General features: G+C 30.2%; 8 protein-coding genes across 8 annotated transcripts, besides 2 other annotated features; 7 read left to right on the forward strand and 1 right to left on the reverse strand.

The window, feature by feature from the left end:
• The first annotated feature begins 116 nt into the window (after positions 1–116).
• Positions 117–149: a mobile genetic element.
• Positions 150–1168: 1019 nt separating this feature from the next.
• Positions 1169–2089: a mobile genetic element.
• A 2497-nt stretch (positions 2090–4586) lies between these two features.
• TVAGG3_0365530 (spectrin binding) lies at positions 4587–6381 on the forward strand (the record flags this gene model as incomplete). The annotated part of the gene is made up of 1 exon (XM_001311769.1): positions 5424–6374. The coding sequence occupies one exon, from the start codon at positions 5424–5426 to the stop codon at positions 6372–6374; it is 951 nt and encodes a 316-aa protein (XP_001311770.1).
• A 962-nt stretch (positions 6382–7343) lies between these two features.
• TVAGG3_0365540 (RNA polymerase II transcription regulator recruiting protein) lies at positions 7344–7940 on the forward strand (the record flags this gene model as incomplete). Its single annotated transcript, XM_001311768.1, has 1 exon — positions 7375–7926. One exon carries the CDS (start codon positions 7375–7377, stop codon positions 7924–7926), a length of 552 nt encoding a protein of 183 aa, XP_001311769.1.
• A 1793-nt stretch (positions 7941–9733) lies between these two features.
• TVAGG3_0365550 (phospholipid-translocating ATPase protein) lies at positions 9734–11755 on the forward strand (the record flags this gene model as incomplete). Its single annotated transcript, XM_001311767.1, has 1 exon — positions 9734–11755. The coding sequence occupies one exon, from the start codon at positions 9734–9736 to the stop codon at positions 11753–11755; it is 2022 nt and encodes a 673-aa protein (XP_001311768.1).
• Positions 11756–12113: 358 nt separating this feature from the next.
• Positions 12114–13072, forward strand: TVAGG3_0365570 (uncharacterized protein; the record flags this gene model as incomplete). The annotated part of the gene is made up of 1 exon (XM_001311766.2): positions 12114–13072. A coding segment is annotated over one exon (959 nt), but the record flags the coding sequence as incomplete, so codon positions are not given.
• Positions 13073–13088: 16 nt separating this feature from the next.
• TVAGG3_0365560 (uncharacterized protein) lies at positions 13089–14342 on the forward strand (the record flags this gene model as incomplete). Its single annotated transcript, XM_001311765.1, has 1 exon — positions 13089–14342. The coding sequence occupies one exon, from the start codon at positions 13089–13091 to the stop codon at positions 14340–14342; it is 1254 nt and encodes a 417-aa protein (XP_001311766.1).
• Positions 14343–14534: 192 nt separating this feature from the next.
• On the forward strand, positions 14535–15278 carry TVAGG3_0365580 (uncharacterized protein; the record flags this gene model as incomplete). Its single annotated transcript, XM_001311764.2, has 1 exon — positions 14890–15228. One exon carries the CDS (start codon positions 14890–14892, stop codon positions 15226–15228), a length of 339 nt encoding a protein of 112 aa, XP_001311765.1.
• A 220-nt stretch (positions 15279–15498) lies between these two features.
• TVAGG3_0365590 (U4 snRNA binding) lies at positions 15499–17590 on the reverse strand (the record flags this gene model as incomplete). The annotated part of the gene is made up of 1 exon (XM_001311763.1): positions 15903–17576. One exon carries the CDS (start codon positions 17574–17576, stop codon positions 15903–15905), a length of 1674 nt encoding a protein of 557 aa, XP_001311764.1.
• A 554-nt stretch (positions 17591–18144) lies between these two features.
• On the forward strand, positions 18145–18803 carry TVAGG3_0365600 (glycine-rich protein family; the record flags this gene model as incomplete). The annotated part of the gene is made up of 1 exon (XM_001311762.1): positions 18318–18803. One exon carries the CDS (start codon positions 18318–18320, stop codon positions 18801–18803), a length of 486 nt encoding a protein of 161 aa, XP_001311763.1.
• Positions 18804–19068: the final 265 nt, after the last annotated feature.

The raw sequence follows: 19068 nt of genomic DNA on the forward strand, positions 1-19068 counted from the left end.
AGGTTTGGCTTTAATTTTTGTCTGCTTTTATGATTTGATATGGATGTTATAATTTTAAAAGTTGAGCCAAATTCACCAATAGATTTTTGAGATTTGCAAATACTCAATAATTTTCAGAGTAGGTGACAAAAGTGCATACTCTTAAACTACATGCATCTCTCACCTCAGTGAATGAGATCAACTATATGATAACTTTTTCCCCATTATATTCTTGTGGAAAAGTGACAAATAGCAACTTTGACCCTCTCTCATAATTTTCAGCGTGTTATCTTTTATTAAAAGAACTATTTGGTTTCAGTATCATATAAATTGATATTTACTTTCTATTTGAACCTTCATTTAGCTAATGATTTAGTAATACAGATTTCATCTAGTCCTTATAAGAGAATTTTGAATTTGTTATAATAAAAAAAAAACAAACAGATATAGCTTACACTTCTATAATAAAGATACCTTTTATAGAAATCAGTATGAAATTTGTTTTTTGACATGTAAAGCTCTCAATTCATTATAACATGTTTGTCGATTTTTATATATTTTTCGCTTTCATTATCTATGATATTAAAAATTATGTCATCAGAATGTGAAATAATTAAACAAATGCCCTGCGGGAAGTATTTTATACTAGAATTTATAAAAAAAATCACTGTACGTTTAGCCTACTGGTTATGTCGTGGGGTTCAAAGGCAATATTTTCAAATCGGTAAGCACCCAGTTTTTTTTTAACAAGGTGAATATAACTTTTGATCGAAATCAATGAGTTACATGAATTATCATTTATCTAACTACAATTAAATTGTGAAAATATACTATCCAATATTAGCGTTTAATAAAATCAAAGATTATTGACTTATATTTTGAAAGTAATCTAAGCAGAATTTAGATATCCAAATTCTAAATATCTTCATGCTTAGATGCTAGATAATATATTCTTATTTGAAAAATTTATAATGTTATTATTTTCTTATTTGATATTTACTACAAGCAGAAAAGCATTTATATTGTAAATTAACAGATTATGATAATTATACTCGTTTTTATATGTTCTTAATGAAGAATATCAAACGTATTTCTATGAGTTTTAAAAAATGAAAAGTTTTAATATGGCTAATATATTTATTATCATTAATAGAATAAAAAAGTTTTTTTCGCATATCACTCGATGATTGGCAAACCCAAATTTTAGCTAAAAGTGACAGGGAAAAAAAACGTTTAGTATTAAAAAAAAAGACCGATGAGAGCTTCGTTCGAAATATAGAGGGAACTGAGAATGCGCAACCATTCTCAGGGAATATTGGATGCTATTCCCGTTCCCTCTGTATGGAAAATTGAGGTTTTCAAAGGGAGTTAAAATAATATCAAATTTATACTAATTTACTTCAAAATACAAAAGTATTTGACAGTTAAAATTAGTTACTTTAGCAAGCCTATCAATACCCTTTTACGATTATTGCTACTTTTTCGAAATAAAAGTAAAAACAAATTTATACTAATTTACTTCAAAATACAAAAGTATTTGACAGCTAAAATTAGTTACTTTAGCAAGCCTATCAATACCCTTTTACGATTATTGTTACTTTTTCGAAATAAAAATAATATCAAATTTATACTAATTTACTTCAAAATACAAAAGTATTTGACAGCTAAAATTAGTTACTTTAGCAAGCCTATCAATACCCTTTTACGATTATTGCTACTTTTTCGAAATAAAATAAATTTATTATCAAAAACCTTTTTTTTCTTAGTAAAAATAAACGAAATTTTTTACCTTATGAACTTTTGATGGAAATATGCAAATTTAAAATAATAAAGAAAGCCGCGAGCGAAGCGATCGGCTTAGTTCGAAGATTTTGATTCAAATCTTTGCTGATCTGTAATTCGCGGAAGCCGCGAGCGAATCGAGCGGCTTAGGTCTAAGATTTTGATTCAAATCTTTGCTTATATTCCTTAAATTCTTTATGAAACTCGCAACAGTTCCATAAAAAATTTTAAATTCTAAACTGTCGAAATTACCGATCGGTAATCGCACTCTTCACGGGTGTGTCACTTTTTACAGGTGTGTCACTTTTAGCTAAAATTACCCCTACTCGTCCTCATAAACGCATTTTGTAAAAAAATATAGTGCATCAGTTTCGAACTAGCGTCCCCGGTACCCAATAGTAAGGGGTAATAACCATTCGACTATTTGCCACGTAAAGCATCGCCAGATTTTTTTGTATTTAATCACTTCCAAAACACTGTTTTGGCTTATTGGAAGCATATCAGACATAATCGCCATAATCAAAAAATCTATATACCCAATAAGTAATAAATTTGTCGATATAGATTTTCCATAGGGTTGTTAAAAATATCAAAAATTAGCGTTTTGAAGACACCATGGTGTCTTATAATTTTCCCTTCCTTATTGGCGTGTAGAAATAAATGCGCCAATAGATTGAAGAAGAAGAATTGTTTTTCTCTTAATGAACTTTAATCCTTTTGATATAAGAATATTAAAAACATTAATATAATTTCGATTTCGGAAATTAAATTTCCAAATTTTTTGTCGATTTCGGAAATAACAGGATCCCGCATCCAACACGCAACAACAAAACACAAAACACACTTTTTGGTTCTTTCATCGTTTTAATCGTAATTTATGTAATAAATGATTTGGATAAATTTTACAAAAATAGAACCTATATTATATTCTTTTTAAAGATTCTTGCAAATCATCAAAAATAATTGTATTTTAAAAAACGATCAAATTATCCTTTCATTATTTTAAACTTAAATTAGTTTTTATGATTGACTAAAGCAATCATATTTATTCATCATTAAATAAACAAAAAAATAATATTTGAGAGTTATTTCAAAAAAAAACACATTGAATTTATTAATTTGTCTCAATTTCAGTATTATAAATTTTTAGAATTTCAATTTTTTGAAATACACTTTTTAATATTTCAATATTTATTATATTTCAATGTATTAAGTGGTCTCAAATTGAGCTTCTCAAATATAAGTTGGCCTATTCAAATAATAAAATTAAATAATATTTAAAATAATAAATAAAAGTGATTGAGGTCATAGCAAAACGGCTGTTTCAGTCATTAATTCTTAATAATAAAAAGGGTAAAAACTAAATAAAATGGGTAAAATTCAATAGTGTCTGTGCTATCGTTCAATTTGAAGGTGTCTTTTGAAACCGCAAGAGACATTGAATTTTTGAATAGTGTATTATGGTTTGACAGACACCAATGAAAAAAATAAAATGATATTTATTTTAAATATATAAGATCCTTATATAAAATATAAATATTTTATCGTTTTATTTTCTTGTTTTCGAAATGTTTTTTATTGAAAAATCAATAAAACTAACTCCAAAATAAAATTTTTGATTTAAAGACACTATGATGACACCAGGCAAATCTTCCAAGACACCTATCGTCGGGAATCTAACAACCCTAATTTTCCATAAAATTAGTTTTTAGTCTGATCTTAAAATAAATTTAATTTTTTATAAAAAAAATCACATTTAAAAGTACCTTTTTAGTAGCTCGAAATCCTGTTGGTGGATTTCGGGCGTACTTCAAAATTAGCTTTTCTTCTACATATGCAAGCTATATTTTAAATATGGAGCAAATCGGATCGGCGAAAGGAGTTTAGTTACCTTTGAATTTTCATGATCGTTCTTTGAGAGTTAAGAAATAACAGCGGGTTTAACGAATCCTAAAGTAAAGCGGAATGAATGCAGAGAGACGTTAGATTATACCAGTAATAAATCTGAATTTCGAAAATTATGAGTCTAAAGATGCTAATTGATTGGTTATATCTAAAGAACTTGCCAAGTTGTGGAGTAAGAGGATAGAATCTTTTAAAATTCAAAGATTATAATCTTATATGACGAAGTTCTGATTTTAGAAAGAGAGAACGAGTCAATTTTAAAAAGTGACAAAATTTTGCATGAGGTTAGAAAATTTTTGGGTTTTAATATAGAAAAATAGTATAACACCTTATTTGATTTACAAATAACAGATTTAAAACACATAAAATAGTTATTGTTCAAAAATTTTTGTGAGGAAGAAATTAAAAAGAAAGAGATATGATATATACAACTAACCTCTAAATGAAACAATTTGAGAGCTTTATCTCCAAATTGAATAGAATTCATGATTATATAGTCATGATTATGAAAGCACTATACATCATAAATATTAAGTTTTATTTTTTTTATGTCAGACATCCCTTTGAAATTGTTTATAATTTTATTTGGTGAGTTTCTTGTAATATTTATATTGTATATGATCTACAAATAACTTTCCATTTCAACGTTGTTTTCATTTCGAAAGTTTTTTAATCAAAAGATTAGTTTTGAATGTCAATATTTTTTACTTCATTCAATTTTTCGAAACATTAGTTATTATTGGCATTCAATGTATTTATGATCTCATTATTGGAAAAATTTTTGGCAGTATTCAATTTGAAAATAACGGTAGAGTGATCACCAAAAATCAACCGTCAAAACAGCTTCAAATTTTGAAATCAACCGTCGCCTAAATTGAAGGAGTTTTTCTGTTTTAACAAATTTAATTTTTTTCCTGGCTTTTGGAAAAAGTATACAACAATATGAGTAATTTATGGCATAACTTTGATTTATCTAGCTCTATCGAATATAAAGAAAGCCCATTCCTTGGCGTTTTTACAATGAGACCTGCTGACATTGCTGCAAGAATTAAAAGACCAAATCCACCCTTTGTTCAAAAGCCTTTATACTCCGAAAGAAATTCCGATTCATCTGATAGTAATGCTGATGAGATTCCGATCTTATCCATCGGTTTCAAACCATTACCTACCATCCCCCTTGTTTGTTAAATAGATTGTTTATTGCGTAATAAATAAATAAAGACAATAGAAGTCTACTATCGTAATCATAACTTTTTTTAATATGGAAATTTTTCCAATTTTTTTTTCCACAAATATATACCATAGAAATCGACCTTTCTAGAAGCTCACATTCAACTAATACATTCTTACGGAAGGTTTTTCAAACGTATCACTAACATATTCGTTACAATTTGCCTACTGCTCTCAATTTTTGGTTTCATTTTCCCATTAACTGCTCCATCTTATGGACTTATTAATTATTGCAGAGATATTGAAAAAGGGCTAAATATATCTTTGAGAATTATAAAAATAAAAGAATTTGGAGTTAAATTATCCTGTATTAATAAAGTGAGACGGTATCATAACCATTTCAAACTATATCATTGCTCAACGAATGAATAATAAAGATAAAATTAATATGTACGACTTTGGTAGTATTAATAAATGAATATGTTCTCTTCATATAGTTCAGCCGAATTCATCTAAGTAATTGATCCGATTTCACATACAGAGGCATAAAATACCAAAATGAATTTTTGTCACTTTTCCCCTTAAACATGAGTGAGGAAGAGGCAAAAATAATTGATCAAGAAGAGCGGCTAGAGAAAGCAATTCTAGCTGGATTGGACGCTATTTTTGCAGATGATGTTGATAAATTTATTGAAATAAATTCAAATGTTCAAATTCAAGATATTCACTTTGCTATTTCATACAAAGTTCCAGAATTTTTATCATATGGTCCTCCAATGATATGCGTTGCCGCTTACTTCCATGCCGAAAAAATCGTAGATTATTTAATTAATGTTGGAGTTAACTTAGATTTCAAAGATTCCAGAGGTATGAATGTAATACACTATGCTGCAGCTGGTGGCAGCTTATCGATTTGCAAAATGCTTGATAATGAATGTAATATGTTCAAAAGAGAGGATTCAGAAGGAAACGTACCGATGCACATCGCTGCAATGTACAATTCAGTAGATATTGTTAAGTATTCATACGCACACGGCATCATTTTAGATGCTGTAAATAATAATGGTGTTACGCCGCTAATGTTAGCAGCCAAATGCGGAAGTATAGATATATTGAAGCTTCTTAATGACAATGGAATTAACATGCACGATTCAGATTCATCAGGAAATAACGCATTGCATTATGCAGCGATGGGTAATAGCACAGAGTCACTTATCTACCTTGCAGAAGAATGTGGTGTACTTATTACTCGTACAAATCATAACAGCGAAACTCCTTTAATCATTGCTTGCGCAAGAGGTTGTTTATCTGCTGTAAAATGCTTAGTTGAGAAACTTGGCGATAAAGTTAAAGTCAGAAACAAACGTAAAGTACCAATTGTCAGCGCTTGCCAAAGTGGAAACCTTTCTTTGGTGAAATATTTGATAAGTAAAGGAGCTTCACTTAATGATTTCACTTCGCAAGGAGAAACACCAAAAGATGCTACTTCAGATTATTGTCATTATGAATTACTCAAATGGATCAAAGCAAATAAGTAATTTGTTAATTTTTTTAAAATAAATTTTTGTTTTTATTTGATTTGTATCGAAACTATACTTCATTTTTCCATTTGCCATTAATACTTTGAACATATTTAAACATGCTAGCAAATTATTTCAATATATAATAAAAAAGAATAAAATAATGTAAGTTTCATAATGCTCATTATGCTTATGATGAATGTGCAAGGTATTTAAATTATAGAAATTGATTTTCTATAAAAAATAAAATATTGCTACAAAATCTGGAATGAATTATATATGAATAAATAAGATAATGCTGAAGCATATAAAGAATGGTGAATTATTGCGTGACATTAAATCTCAAACATGAAAAAAGATAATTTTCTCATATTAAAAAGTGAAATGATAACATTGAAGTGTCACATATCAGGGAATAATCAAGCCAACAATAATTATGCATTTAAATTTAGCGAAAGACGTTGAGATCCGGATTTAGAAAAAATGGAAATTATCGGTATGATCAAATGATTTGTCAAAAACCTCGAAACGGAAATTTATATCCTGATATTTCAAACTATATAATGAAAAGAGATGAATTGATACGTAAAGCTCAAATTTAGCGGAGAGTTTTCAATTTTTATGAAATGTGATCGCACTTTGAATCTTTTATATTGAAAATAATTTCGCCATTTTTAATTATTATACTTACTATATTAATCATTATTTTCGAAATGAAATAAAGACTTCCGAAAACTCTAAATAAAATACCATAATTTTGCAAATGGTATCAATGAACATGCTATCTGGAATCTAGCTGCTAAATATTTCCTTAACTGGGAATAACATAAGAGAGTAACACAAGGATGGGTATTTGTAAACTTTTATTTGACGATAGACTTTTCTAAAATAAAATCCTCACATGTTTTTTCGATGCGCGTTTTTGTAAATCACTGAAAAAATTGAAAGGGAAAAATACTTCTTGTAAACCAATCAATATTTTCAATGAAAAAAGCTAAAAATAACCAATTTGTCATTCATGAGTATTGTTAGCTATCGCAACTCAGGCAAACCACATCCAAGAACTAACTTCTCCAAGGATGAAGATAATCAACTCTTGGAACTTGTCCAGATGTACGGTGTAGGAAATTGGAATATCATTGCTTCTAAATTAGAAAACTGTAATGTTAGGCAAGTAAGAGAAAGGTACCTCAAGTACTTATCCCCTAACATCGAGAAAGGCCCATGGACACACGAAGAAGATTTTCTTCTTACACAAAAGTACAACGAGATTGGTCCAAAATGGAAGCAGATTGCAAGATTTTTCCCAAAACGTACAGATATTTCTGTCAAGAATAGAATGAATAAGTTAATGCGTGGTGTTTTTAAGCCAACATCATACAAACATACACCAAAAGTCCAGTCTTCAGCGCCATCTACCCCAGAACAGACACTTTCATACCAAACTCCTGTTGAAGTTGAGAAAATACCAGAACCATCCAATGGTATTCCATTAGAAGTGAACAGTGTAGATCTCTTCGAAACTGAGTTAGATGACTTTTCATTTGGCTTTGAAGAATTTGTTTTGTAAAAATATACTATGAGTTTATTTAAATTATATTTAATATTTTTCGATTTCATTTTTAAAGTGCAAATTGAATATAGACACATTCACATAAATTTAATACATACAAGTTCGACTTTCCTAATTTATAATTCATTAGCAGATACAAACTAAATGGAAGATTTCAATCTCAGACTAAAATCAGGTGTTTTTATCACACGAAACCTTTATTTACCAGATTAACAGAAGTAAAGAGCATCTAATATTAGTTCTATTACTGAAAATAATTGTCCTGATGAAAATTCATAAAGTATGAATACTCATCGCCCATTAATTATTACAACGTAATGTTTGCAAGACAAATAGACGATGGTCATGTTTGATTAACCTATATTCAGAAAATTTATATGAAAAAAGAGTTAACTAAATGGTTAACAAATTTGTACGATCCATTGAATGCATAGTGTGTATACAGAGCGATACTAACAAATTCTCTTGCCTTATTTTACATTGATGGATTACCGAGGAAAAAGATTTAGACAATCAAAGGACAGAGCTTGTACCTCTTTCCAGTTTTGATTATTTGAAATTTAGTTTATTTTTTTCCAATGCCGCCATTTTCCAATTTCCATAAATTGCTCTTTTCAAAGCATTTTGAATAATAAACGGACATTTGTCAGAAAAAGAAAGTCTAGAAGGAATGGTTCTTATTCAAGTTAAAAAAAATCATTTTTATCCATTTCATATCCGCCATGATATAAAATTTTGAAAGGAAAATATTGGCTTGATGACATCTGTTGCTTTTTCCCATCATATTGATGGATATTCCGGGAAAAGCGACGATGTTCCTAACAATCCATGCTGTAGACCTTCATCTTTCGCAGATAAGATTCCAAGCGGGCTGAAAAATTGCTTCACAAGGTTTTCATTTTGGCTATATATCATGATAGCAATAATAAATGTATATATTCCATCTAAAGTTAGGATGTGGGTCATAATATTTCCAGTTATTCTTACTATTTTAACATCTTTCATGAATGATTATATTCGTTATTCTCGAACAAGGTTCTGGATATCAAAAATTAACAATAGAACTACTTTAGTCCTTCGAAATATGCAATGGATAAAAACAAAATGGTCAGATCTTCATACTGGCGATATAATAAAATTAATGAATGGCGACTATGTTCCAGCAGACATAATCCTTTTCAATACAGACAATGGGCAACAAACATCCATCGAAACTCACATAATTGATGGATCATCTCAATGGCAGCCAAAATCTCCTGTTGAATTCATCAATTTACCCTTTGAAGAATCGCTTGGCAATCAATCATTCACAATTACAGATATAACTCGATCACCAGTTACAGATCCAGAAGTTTCCAAAACATCACTGACAACCAAATATTTTTTTGCAGCAAACCTCCATTTTAATAACAAAACCTTCGACATATCAACAAAAAACTTGATAGAAAGATATTCAATCATACATCAACAGAATTTTGCCATTGGCGGAGTTATTTTTTCCGGAGAAGACTGCAACACAGTAAGAAACAACCTTCCATCATTTAGAATCACATCGATGGAAAGGATTCTGCGTAGATTTAATATATATGAAGGTGTCATAATGCTTTTATTGTCAATTTTCGGGACTTTATATACTTATTCATATTTTTTTGTCGGAGATGCAACAGAAATCAGGAAATTCTTAATAATTACATTTGTTAATTATATTTCCACACTAACACCACTTATTCCATTGGAATTATTTTCATTACTCGATTTATTAATGCTATTTAACGGAAATATCTTCCAAAGAAATATAGAAAAGATGTTTGTAAATAGTATAGATAAGTTTTCAGAGATAATAAGCTGCAATTCCTTACTCATTTCAAGATCAATGTTACTTGAGCGAAGACCAATACTCAAGAGAATATTTTTGAACAACCAACTATTTGGTGATGATATATCCTCGCGTCAGCTGTCTCATTTTATTGAATCAGAGACTTTTACAGAAGAAAATTTAAATCGACATTTTGCAGATCCTGCATTAACTGTAAATGAAGAAACAAATCTTTTCTTCGAACATATATCACTATGCCACTCAGCTTCCATCATAATCGAGAAATCAAAAATAAATTATATTTCTCGCTTTCACGATGACGAAGAACTCCTTAAATTAGCAGCCAGGAGTGGTGTTATGCTTGTTAAAAGGACACCAGAAGATAGTTCATTGCTACAAAACGATAAAATCAAGCATTACAAAACAATGAAATTAATTCATTCATGTTCTAAGCATCCAAGGATCACCATTATTGTTGATGATGGACATGAAGATGATTATCTCGTTCTTACTCGAGGAATTTACAAAGTTATGAATTTTGTCGTTGAAGATCTTCAATATTACGACAAATATTATGACCAATTTCATACTGAAGGATTCCATGTCGAAGTATGCGCCTATAAACGACTGAAAAAGAAGAAATACGATGAATTCTGCAACAAAATTATTGAATTAGGTGTTGCAGACACAGAATTTCAATTTCCTATTGTTGAAGATTATATAGAAAAGAACATGACATTCCTTGCATTATTAGGCTTTGAAGATAGAAGTCGAAAAGGCAGTTTATTGTTCTTAAGTCATGCAAAACAACATTTTGATCAAATCTGTTTTGCAACAACATCGAAAGGGATGTCATTAATAATCACAATCATTTCTCTAGGATTAATAGATGGTAATAATCCATCAATTGGCCAGATAAAAGGAAGTTCACAAGATGATGTTGATATTTCTTTGACTTATCTCTTCGAACGACAAGAATATGATTGTATTATTATTACAGGACATTCTCTTGAATATATTGTAACTTCGGAATACGCTGATCATGCTGCAGAACTATTTAAGAAAACTCCTGTTTTAATTATGCAAAGATCAAATTATTTACAAACAGCAGCTTTCTGTGAATACCAGCAAAAGATTCTTAAACAAAGAGTTCTCGCTGTCGGCCATTCTGTTTATGACTCTTGTTATATGAATGTTGCCAATTTATCAGTTGCTATTCCTGCAAATGAGATCAAACCAAACAATATAAGTTCAGATATAATTGTTACGAATTTCGAACAGTTTTCTTCATTGATTTTTGTAGGAAGTTCATGGCTGAGTGAAAGAATTGATTCATTGTTAAAGTTTTATGAATCAAAGAACATTTTATTAGCAATGATGCAATTTTGCTTTAGTATCAAAGCGAATATTAATTATAGCTATGCATTTAGTTGCAGTTTATATCCTGTAATGCTTTTATTTACTGTTTTGAGTTTATTCCCTCATTGCATTACCAAGAATTCGAAGTCTTCAGAAGAAATAATGCTTGATGTTACAAAACCTTCTCAAATTTACACCAAGAAAACAAAGTTCTTTTTTGTTTTCATGTTTTTCACTGCCTTGGCATTTTTGCTTATTGAAACAATCTTTTTCGTAATAAGAAGATGCTCAGATCCATTCACAGCTGTAGAATCTCCTTTCTTAATTATTGCTAATTCATTTGCTTTTTACACAGCATTTCTAATATCTGATTTCGAAAAATTTAATGTAGTTAATGTTCCTGGAGTTATAGGAAGCTTAATTTTCTTCTTTGTATTCATGTTGATTTATACAAATAATCCAAATGTACCTAACGTATTTGATTCCATGTTTCAGACGCGTGAAGAAGTATTTCTTGTCATCTTTTGGTTTTTTGTTCCATTAGTTTTTGGGTATGTAACAAAATACTTTTCCAAACCACGCATTTCCGAAAGGAGTCACAACAATCGAGGATTTGTTATGCCTCAAGCTAGAAATCAGCGCTTTTTATAACAGATTTTTTGTTATTATATATTTGTTTTTGTTTGTTATTATGTAAATATATTATTTATTAGTATGTGATCAAATTATTCACTAAGAATTGCGATACAGCAAACAATATATCATAGATTTTTGTTATCTTCAAAATCCAAAATTGTGGATTAGGCTATTAAAATTACTCAAGAAGTTGCTTAAAAATATGAACTCAAAGTCGTTATCTTATTCATATATTTTTTGGAGAATTTGCCAAAATAACAGATTTCATAAAAATTTGTTAGTTTTTCGGCTAATCATAGATAGGTGATATGAGTTTCAGGGAACAATTCCTTTACATGAGGAGATAACGTGCAAAATTTTTCGAGGCTCTGAAATGTCCGAAAAAACTCAATCAGCAGTGCCGCTGATTGAAATCAAGAAGGGCCGTCCGGAAACATTGATGTCAGAGAGTTCTCGAAGGACTAATGCATCAATCTCACGCGTCAGAGTCTCAAAAATGGATAATAAAAAAGCATCTTCTTTGCTGATGGAAGGCAAATCGCTAAACACAGTAGGATTTAAGAAGGGCGGCATTCAAACACAAGCAGATTTAACTCATTTCAGAAACATCGTTGTTTCAAAAGTTTTTCCAGAAAAAGCAATGAATCTTCTAAAGAACTTAGAAGAGTCGATTTCGCAAATACCAATCAATTCATACGGCCAAGCTTCTCCAGAAGAAAAATTTGAAATCTTAAATCAGCTTTGTGATGCATATAACTTTGCTTGGAATGAAGGATGCATACAGTTAAAGGAAATTAGTGACGAGCATGGCAAGCTATTTGCAAAAATCAAATTATTTTATATGTCGTTATTAGAGAAGTATCCGAAGCTTAGCGAATCATATAATGACGAGATACACAAACTACGAGATATGATCTCTTTGAAAGACGAAAATATCAAAGTCATCGAAAAAGAATTAAAAAATCATTATAATCGAGCTGAATCAGCTAAAAAGTTTATCACAGATGTTCAAAATGAAGCAACAACACAGAGAACCAAGAAGAGACAGTACAGAGAACAAGCAAATGAACGGTCAGTACAAATTGAACAACTCAAGAGCTTAGAAACCGAACTTAGACTACAGATCACCATACTAAAAGAAGAAAACGACCGTTTAAAGGTACAAAAAACCGTTCCAAACATAAAAGATACTTCGAATTACGTTGATATTGGCACGGATCCAATAGAAATACCTCCGCCAAAGATCAGAGAGTCACAGTCATCAATTTTTACAAGGTCCGGTGGCAATTTCATCTCCAGATCTTCATCAAAAAGAAAAATAACAAGAGTTGACAGTGTTGACCGCATTATGTCATTAGAAGAAATTGATTCTCATGATGACAGGAACGCGCCGTTGAGACATACAATATTCAGTTTCATTGATTATGTAAAAGAACAAGAATTTGTAGAAAGATCGTATGATGAAGGCGAATTCAAGAAGTATTATTGGGTTTTCCCTAAAATATGCTCTATTTTCATTAACGGAATCTCATTTGAAGACCCACAAAAACCATTTACAAAATTTGACCAAGTTTTAACGGCTTATCTATCGAATATGTACAAGACACAATTTCTAATTGATAGAATGACCAAAACCATGATAAGAACAGCCCATTTCATGGAAGAATCGAATTATTTATTTGTTGTTTTCAACAAATTCATTACTTATCAATATGATTTCCCATTATTCAGATTCTTTAGTGCTATTATCGAATATTCCATCATATATTCTCAGCCAGATATTGCAGATTTAGTTTCTAATGAGCAAATCACTCCGGAAGGATCCGTAATCACCATAACTACGGATGATGCAGTCAGCGTTCATCATGCTTTGTTCCCATTCTGGCAGCCATGTCAAGAATTCTTCACAGAAACGAAAACAATTGATTATTGGAAGTTTTTGGATATTTTGATCGAAGAATACATAAAAGTAAGGTTACATGTATTAGCATTTATCAAGCATGGCCTTCTTTTATCAGGTTGTCAAGATTTTAAGCATATTACGTACCAAAACTTCCAAAATTTCGTTTCTATTACATTTCCAGAAGAATGCAATGGAAATCCGAAGGCAGAATGGAAGGAATTACTCATTAGATACAAAGCTCTTGAAAATCAGGATTCTGAAACGATAGATAGCGAATGTATCATCAGTTACAGCGTTTCTAAGGATACAATGATCATTTCCATGATGAGAACGAACACACATCGCAATTTCTCAGCGATTTATTACGATTGGAACATTTCCATGCTGAAAGTTCTCAATTTCATCGTAAAACGGTTAACAGTTTATGTTCCTGCTCTTAAGAAACTCCTTCCTCAGCATGTAGAAATGCTAAATACTGCAGGAGCTGACATAAGATCGGCTTTGTTTATGGGAGACCTTTCTAGTGCTGTTGCGTATTACAGAAAAATGCTGCATGATGTTGATTCCATATTTGTTTATGATTTTACGAATCTTAATGTGACAAATAACTCATCTGATAAAGATATTGATGATTTGATCCAACATCTCAAGTTACATGAAGTTGTTGTTGGAATTATTAATAATGAAACACAATCTTGATCTTTATTTATATATTTTTTATTCGGAATAAAGTTTGTTTGTTTGTTTTTAATGATCTTTATCATTACCACAGGGAAACTTATTTATGTCTAAAATTGTATGGCTCAAAACGAACCTTACATTCAAAATAAACTATGAGGAATAAAAAATTTTTATAAAGTACTATACAAATGTGATGAACATATATTTGTGGTTAATTTTTGATCATAAATTTATCCATGTCAAATTAAAAAAATTGAGAGTTTCTGCCTTCACAATTCAGAACTTCAGATAATTTTCTTTTATTATCTTTATATTAAAATAAGTAATATTTTTTGAAGATTTTAATAGATTGAAATTAAAAAAACGTGACAATTCAATGTTTCTGTTTTTAACTTTTTTCGCACTAAGTGGTACGAAAGTTACTAATCCTCCTATTGAGATTAAGCTTACTACCATTAGTAACCCTCCAACCAGGACAATTAAATGCACAATAAACGATTTATACATCAAACTTCTTACGATTCCTTCATTAACAGTCGATCAATGCAGTTGTTTTGTTTCAAAAATGAGGTTCGCAAAATCAAACTCTATTCTCTCATACAGTTTCAAGATGGATATTAACTTCCTTGATCCAAACTCTAGAGTTGCTACTCGTAGCCTTTACAAGATTACAGCTAATAAAGAAACAAACGGTCAAATTACAATCTCATACTCATCTGTTGTTGCTTACGCGAATGTTAAATCTCAAGTTATCACAGAAACTTCTAGCACATTCCTTTGGTGGGAATTTGATAAGCAGAGGTCAATCCAGTGGCGTCCACTTAACAACGTTGAACTCGATCAAGTTAGCGATTTCCTCCAGAGGGCTGCAGCTTCACAAGAGAGCAAATTGCGTAGCAAATGAAAAGATTAATTTACTATTACTAAAGACTTTCAGTTTTTATATAAAATTTAAAAATATTAAAATATAAACTTTTTTTCACTTGTTTCACGGAAAATATGTGAACTCCTTCTCCTTGATATTTGATAGTTGCCGTTGGGTTCCTAATATTTATAATGTTTTTCAAAATTTAATAGCAAATGTTGAATATTGAAGTTACTTTCCTTATTAAGCTTTATAAAGTGTCCAACATTAATTCACATGAATATGTAGTCTAAATATCTTGGATAAATAGGATATTGATTGATATATCGTTGATATCAATCCCCATAATCATATTATGAATATATAGAGCTGATATACAAAATAATCAATTAAACGACAGCAGATTAAAGATATAAACATATTACAGATTCACTTATTTTGTTTAATTCGATGAATAAACACTATTTGTTACGTAATGATCATAGAAGAACTTAATTATTCAGCAACTATCAATGAAATGAGATCAATGATGCAATATATACAACAAATATGGCTTGTATCAAATTCATTTCATCCTAAATAATATGAAGTGTATGTACTAGTTATATAAAATTAAATGAAATCGTTTGTTATGGCAATATCACAAGTTAAAACAGAGAAAATTATGATATATGAAAAAGAATCAAACATTTTTTTTTTAAAAAAAAAACAAATTAAACAACAGATTTTGATAATAAATTATTATATTCTCTATAAATATACTTAGAACTTTGCAAGTCATCTCTCAAGAATAGCAAACTATCACTTCTTCCTTCTTTAGAAGCGACACCAAACAACTTTAATGTATCAGATTGGTCATCATAGAATGGAGATTCACCGGCATATTCATCTGTCTTTATGCCAATAATTGGTTTTACAATTCTCAAATCAAATAAACAGACAGTTGCATCGTAAGTACATAATGCAACGTATTTTCCGTTTATTGACGACCCAGTAACTGATTTCTTATCGGCAGATAAAGACATTGCCGGCGTAGATTGTCTAATATCCCAAATTTTTGAAGTTTTATCTTCGGATGTTGTCAATATTAATCCGTTAGAGATTGATATTGAGTTTGTAATATCTGTATGACCGATTAAATAACGAACTGGCTTTCCATCTGAAGATAAAACTTGAATAGTGGGAGATTGAGAGAAAGAAACAACCATTCCGTTAAAAGATGATGATTCCAAGAATCCTAGTGATGATATACCATATGATTGTGGGACATTTGGAGTAATTTGAGTTAATTTTCCTGCAGAAGTGACATAATTGATGGTTGGAGAGCTACTAAACCCACATATTGCATTATCTTTATGTGCTAACGATATTGATGCATATCCTGTAGTAGAATTTAACTTAATTTCATCTAATGAAGTGTTATTCTCAAAATCAGTAATTACTAACGAGGAAGTTGATATAGAGAAGCCATATTTCTCATTAATAATGCATTTATCAATCTGGTTTTTCACTTTTAGCTGAAAACATTTCCAATTATCTCCAGATTTAATAGATATAGCACGTTCTGGACCATCAGGCATACAATGTATATATGCACATCCACATGGACCTATATATGATGTATCAAACGCTTTAATTGTATCTGTAAAATTTCTTTTTTGCTTCCAGAGATCGCCATGAGGATCTGCTGATGGAGGTCGTGGAGAAAAATCATAGTAGTTCACTAAAACTTCCTTAGGTGATGGAAAATTTATAGTTTTGAAGATTTCTCTGTTTTCTAAAGCTCCATTTATGAATTTGGAGTGCATTAACTGGCATGTCTTATCGAATTCATTGACAATTGATAGTATTTCGTTATCATTGGCTTGTTTTGCTGCCTTACAGAGCTGATTAAGTTGAGGAATAAAACTTTCTGTGGGTAAAGCTCGATTTTGTTCTAAATTCTGTAATGGATGGCTTTGAATTTTTATTGGTTGCTGCATTGGCATCTGTAATGGTGGCTGCATCGGAGAAGTTTGTGATACAGTATACGTTTGAGCGAAATGGACGGATGTTTGGCGTGGTATACTTTGTTTTAATTGCTTCATAACATTTTTAAGTATTTGTTGTGGTATTTGCGGCTGCATTTGTTGATATTGTACGTAATATTGTTCATTTGGATCAACTTTACGGAAGTTTGATTTATTATTAGTAAACCATAGTCTTACGGCTCTTTGATTCCAGTGATTTGAGAACTGCAATAGCTGTTTAGAAACTTCAGCAGCAAATTGACTTCTTTCGTTGCTTCTTTCTGGAAAACTAAAGTACGTTTGAAGTGCATTCGATAAAAGAGCGAGTTCTGCCTCTTTGGGATAATATCGATGCTGATCTAACGATTTCTCATTCATAAATTATTTAGTCACAGATAATGTAGGGGAAAAAAATTATATCAAATTATTGAATGGAAACGATACTTTATAATCGTTGTCAGTTTTTTTATCCATGATATCAAAGTTCAACCATTTCACACAAGATTAAGCATGCTAGATGCATTGCTGGGGAAAGCCGGAGAGAAATTAGAGAATTATAAAGATTTGGGGAACATATTCACTTGGGAGATTGGTCCAACGAATGATACGAAATTTGAAATGATATCCGTGAAAATAAGAATGGTACTGACTATTGAAAATCTTAGAAATTCGTTTTCTTATTTATAAATGATGTTGTAAATTAGCTGCTAACGTTTGAAAATTGCATATACAGTCATAGAAAGCAAAAATATTAATGTAAAAACTGTTTTGGCTTTAGTTAATTTTTTATGAGTTTTATTTCATGTTTTTCATTTGGTTTTTGGAAGCAAAAGAAGACATTAGGACTTATTGATGCTTGTGCGTAATGTTAAAGTTTAAATTTCAATGTGCATTGCAGACTCTATTGAAAAAATCGAAAATTGTAAATTTTTTGAAAGAATTCCATGAAGAATAGAGATGATTCCAGATGTTACAATTGGAGAGCAAATAAACTATGGGAACAAGTATCGCTTCACATTATTCAACCAATCGGTCTTCCAACTTATCTTTTATCATGATATTCGGACGAAAGAAGAATACTTTACGCGGGAAAATGTTTGTCATTTTTCTGGAAGATTTATGTACAGCGTATTATCAGATCTTGAAATCGAATCTAACTATAAAATTAACAATAAATACGAGTTTCTTCTCCATTATCCCGAAGTTAACGGGATAAACTACAACTGGTGGCGTCAAACTCTTTCACCTACTATTCAAACCGAAAATTTGACTCAACAAAATTCGGATGATCATTTTGTTCTTGGATACGAAGTAGTTGATGTGCATTTTACTGATTTTAACTGGGGTGGACTAAGCTTAACAAAAGGCTATGTCAGCTCATATATCAATGGAAATATTAATCTTCCTAGTTGGCACTATGCTATTGGTGCATATGGATTTGAAAAAGGAATTCCAGGTCCATTTGGAAGTGATCATTATTTAAATTTCGTTGCACTTTATGCGAAAATTAATTCTTTAAATATGATAAGATGTAACACAATTAAAGCTTACCGAAATTCATTTTTAAATTCAAATGTATTTTTATATGTTTTTAATTTAATGTAAACAATTAATATTATTTCCTCGGCTAGTCTTATTTCTTATGTTACAATCATTAGACAAAGTAACAAATTCATATTGTACTAACTGAGCATGAAACAGAAACAATATGTAGAACAAACGACAAATAATCAAGAATTGAATGTATTTGAAGCAAAAATAATTTTATGAAACGTTATGAAAATGATAGTTTAATCTGAGTCATAGAATAAGTTTTGAGCCATTTTAAAATAACCTTATTTTTATAAAATTTTTAATCTGACGACTGTTT

Source organism: Trichomonas vaginalis, chromosome V (assembly GCF_026262505.1).
Source record: "Trichomonas vaginalis G3 chromosome V, whole genome shotgun sequence".
NCBI lineage: Eukaryota > Parabasalia > Trichomonadida > Trichomonadidae > Trichomonas > Trichomonas vaginalis.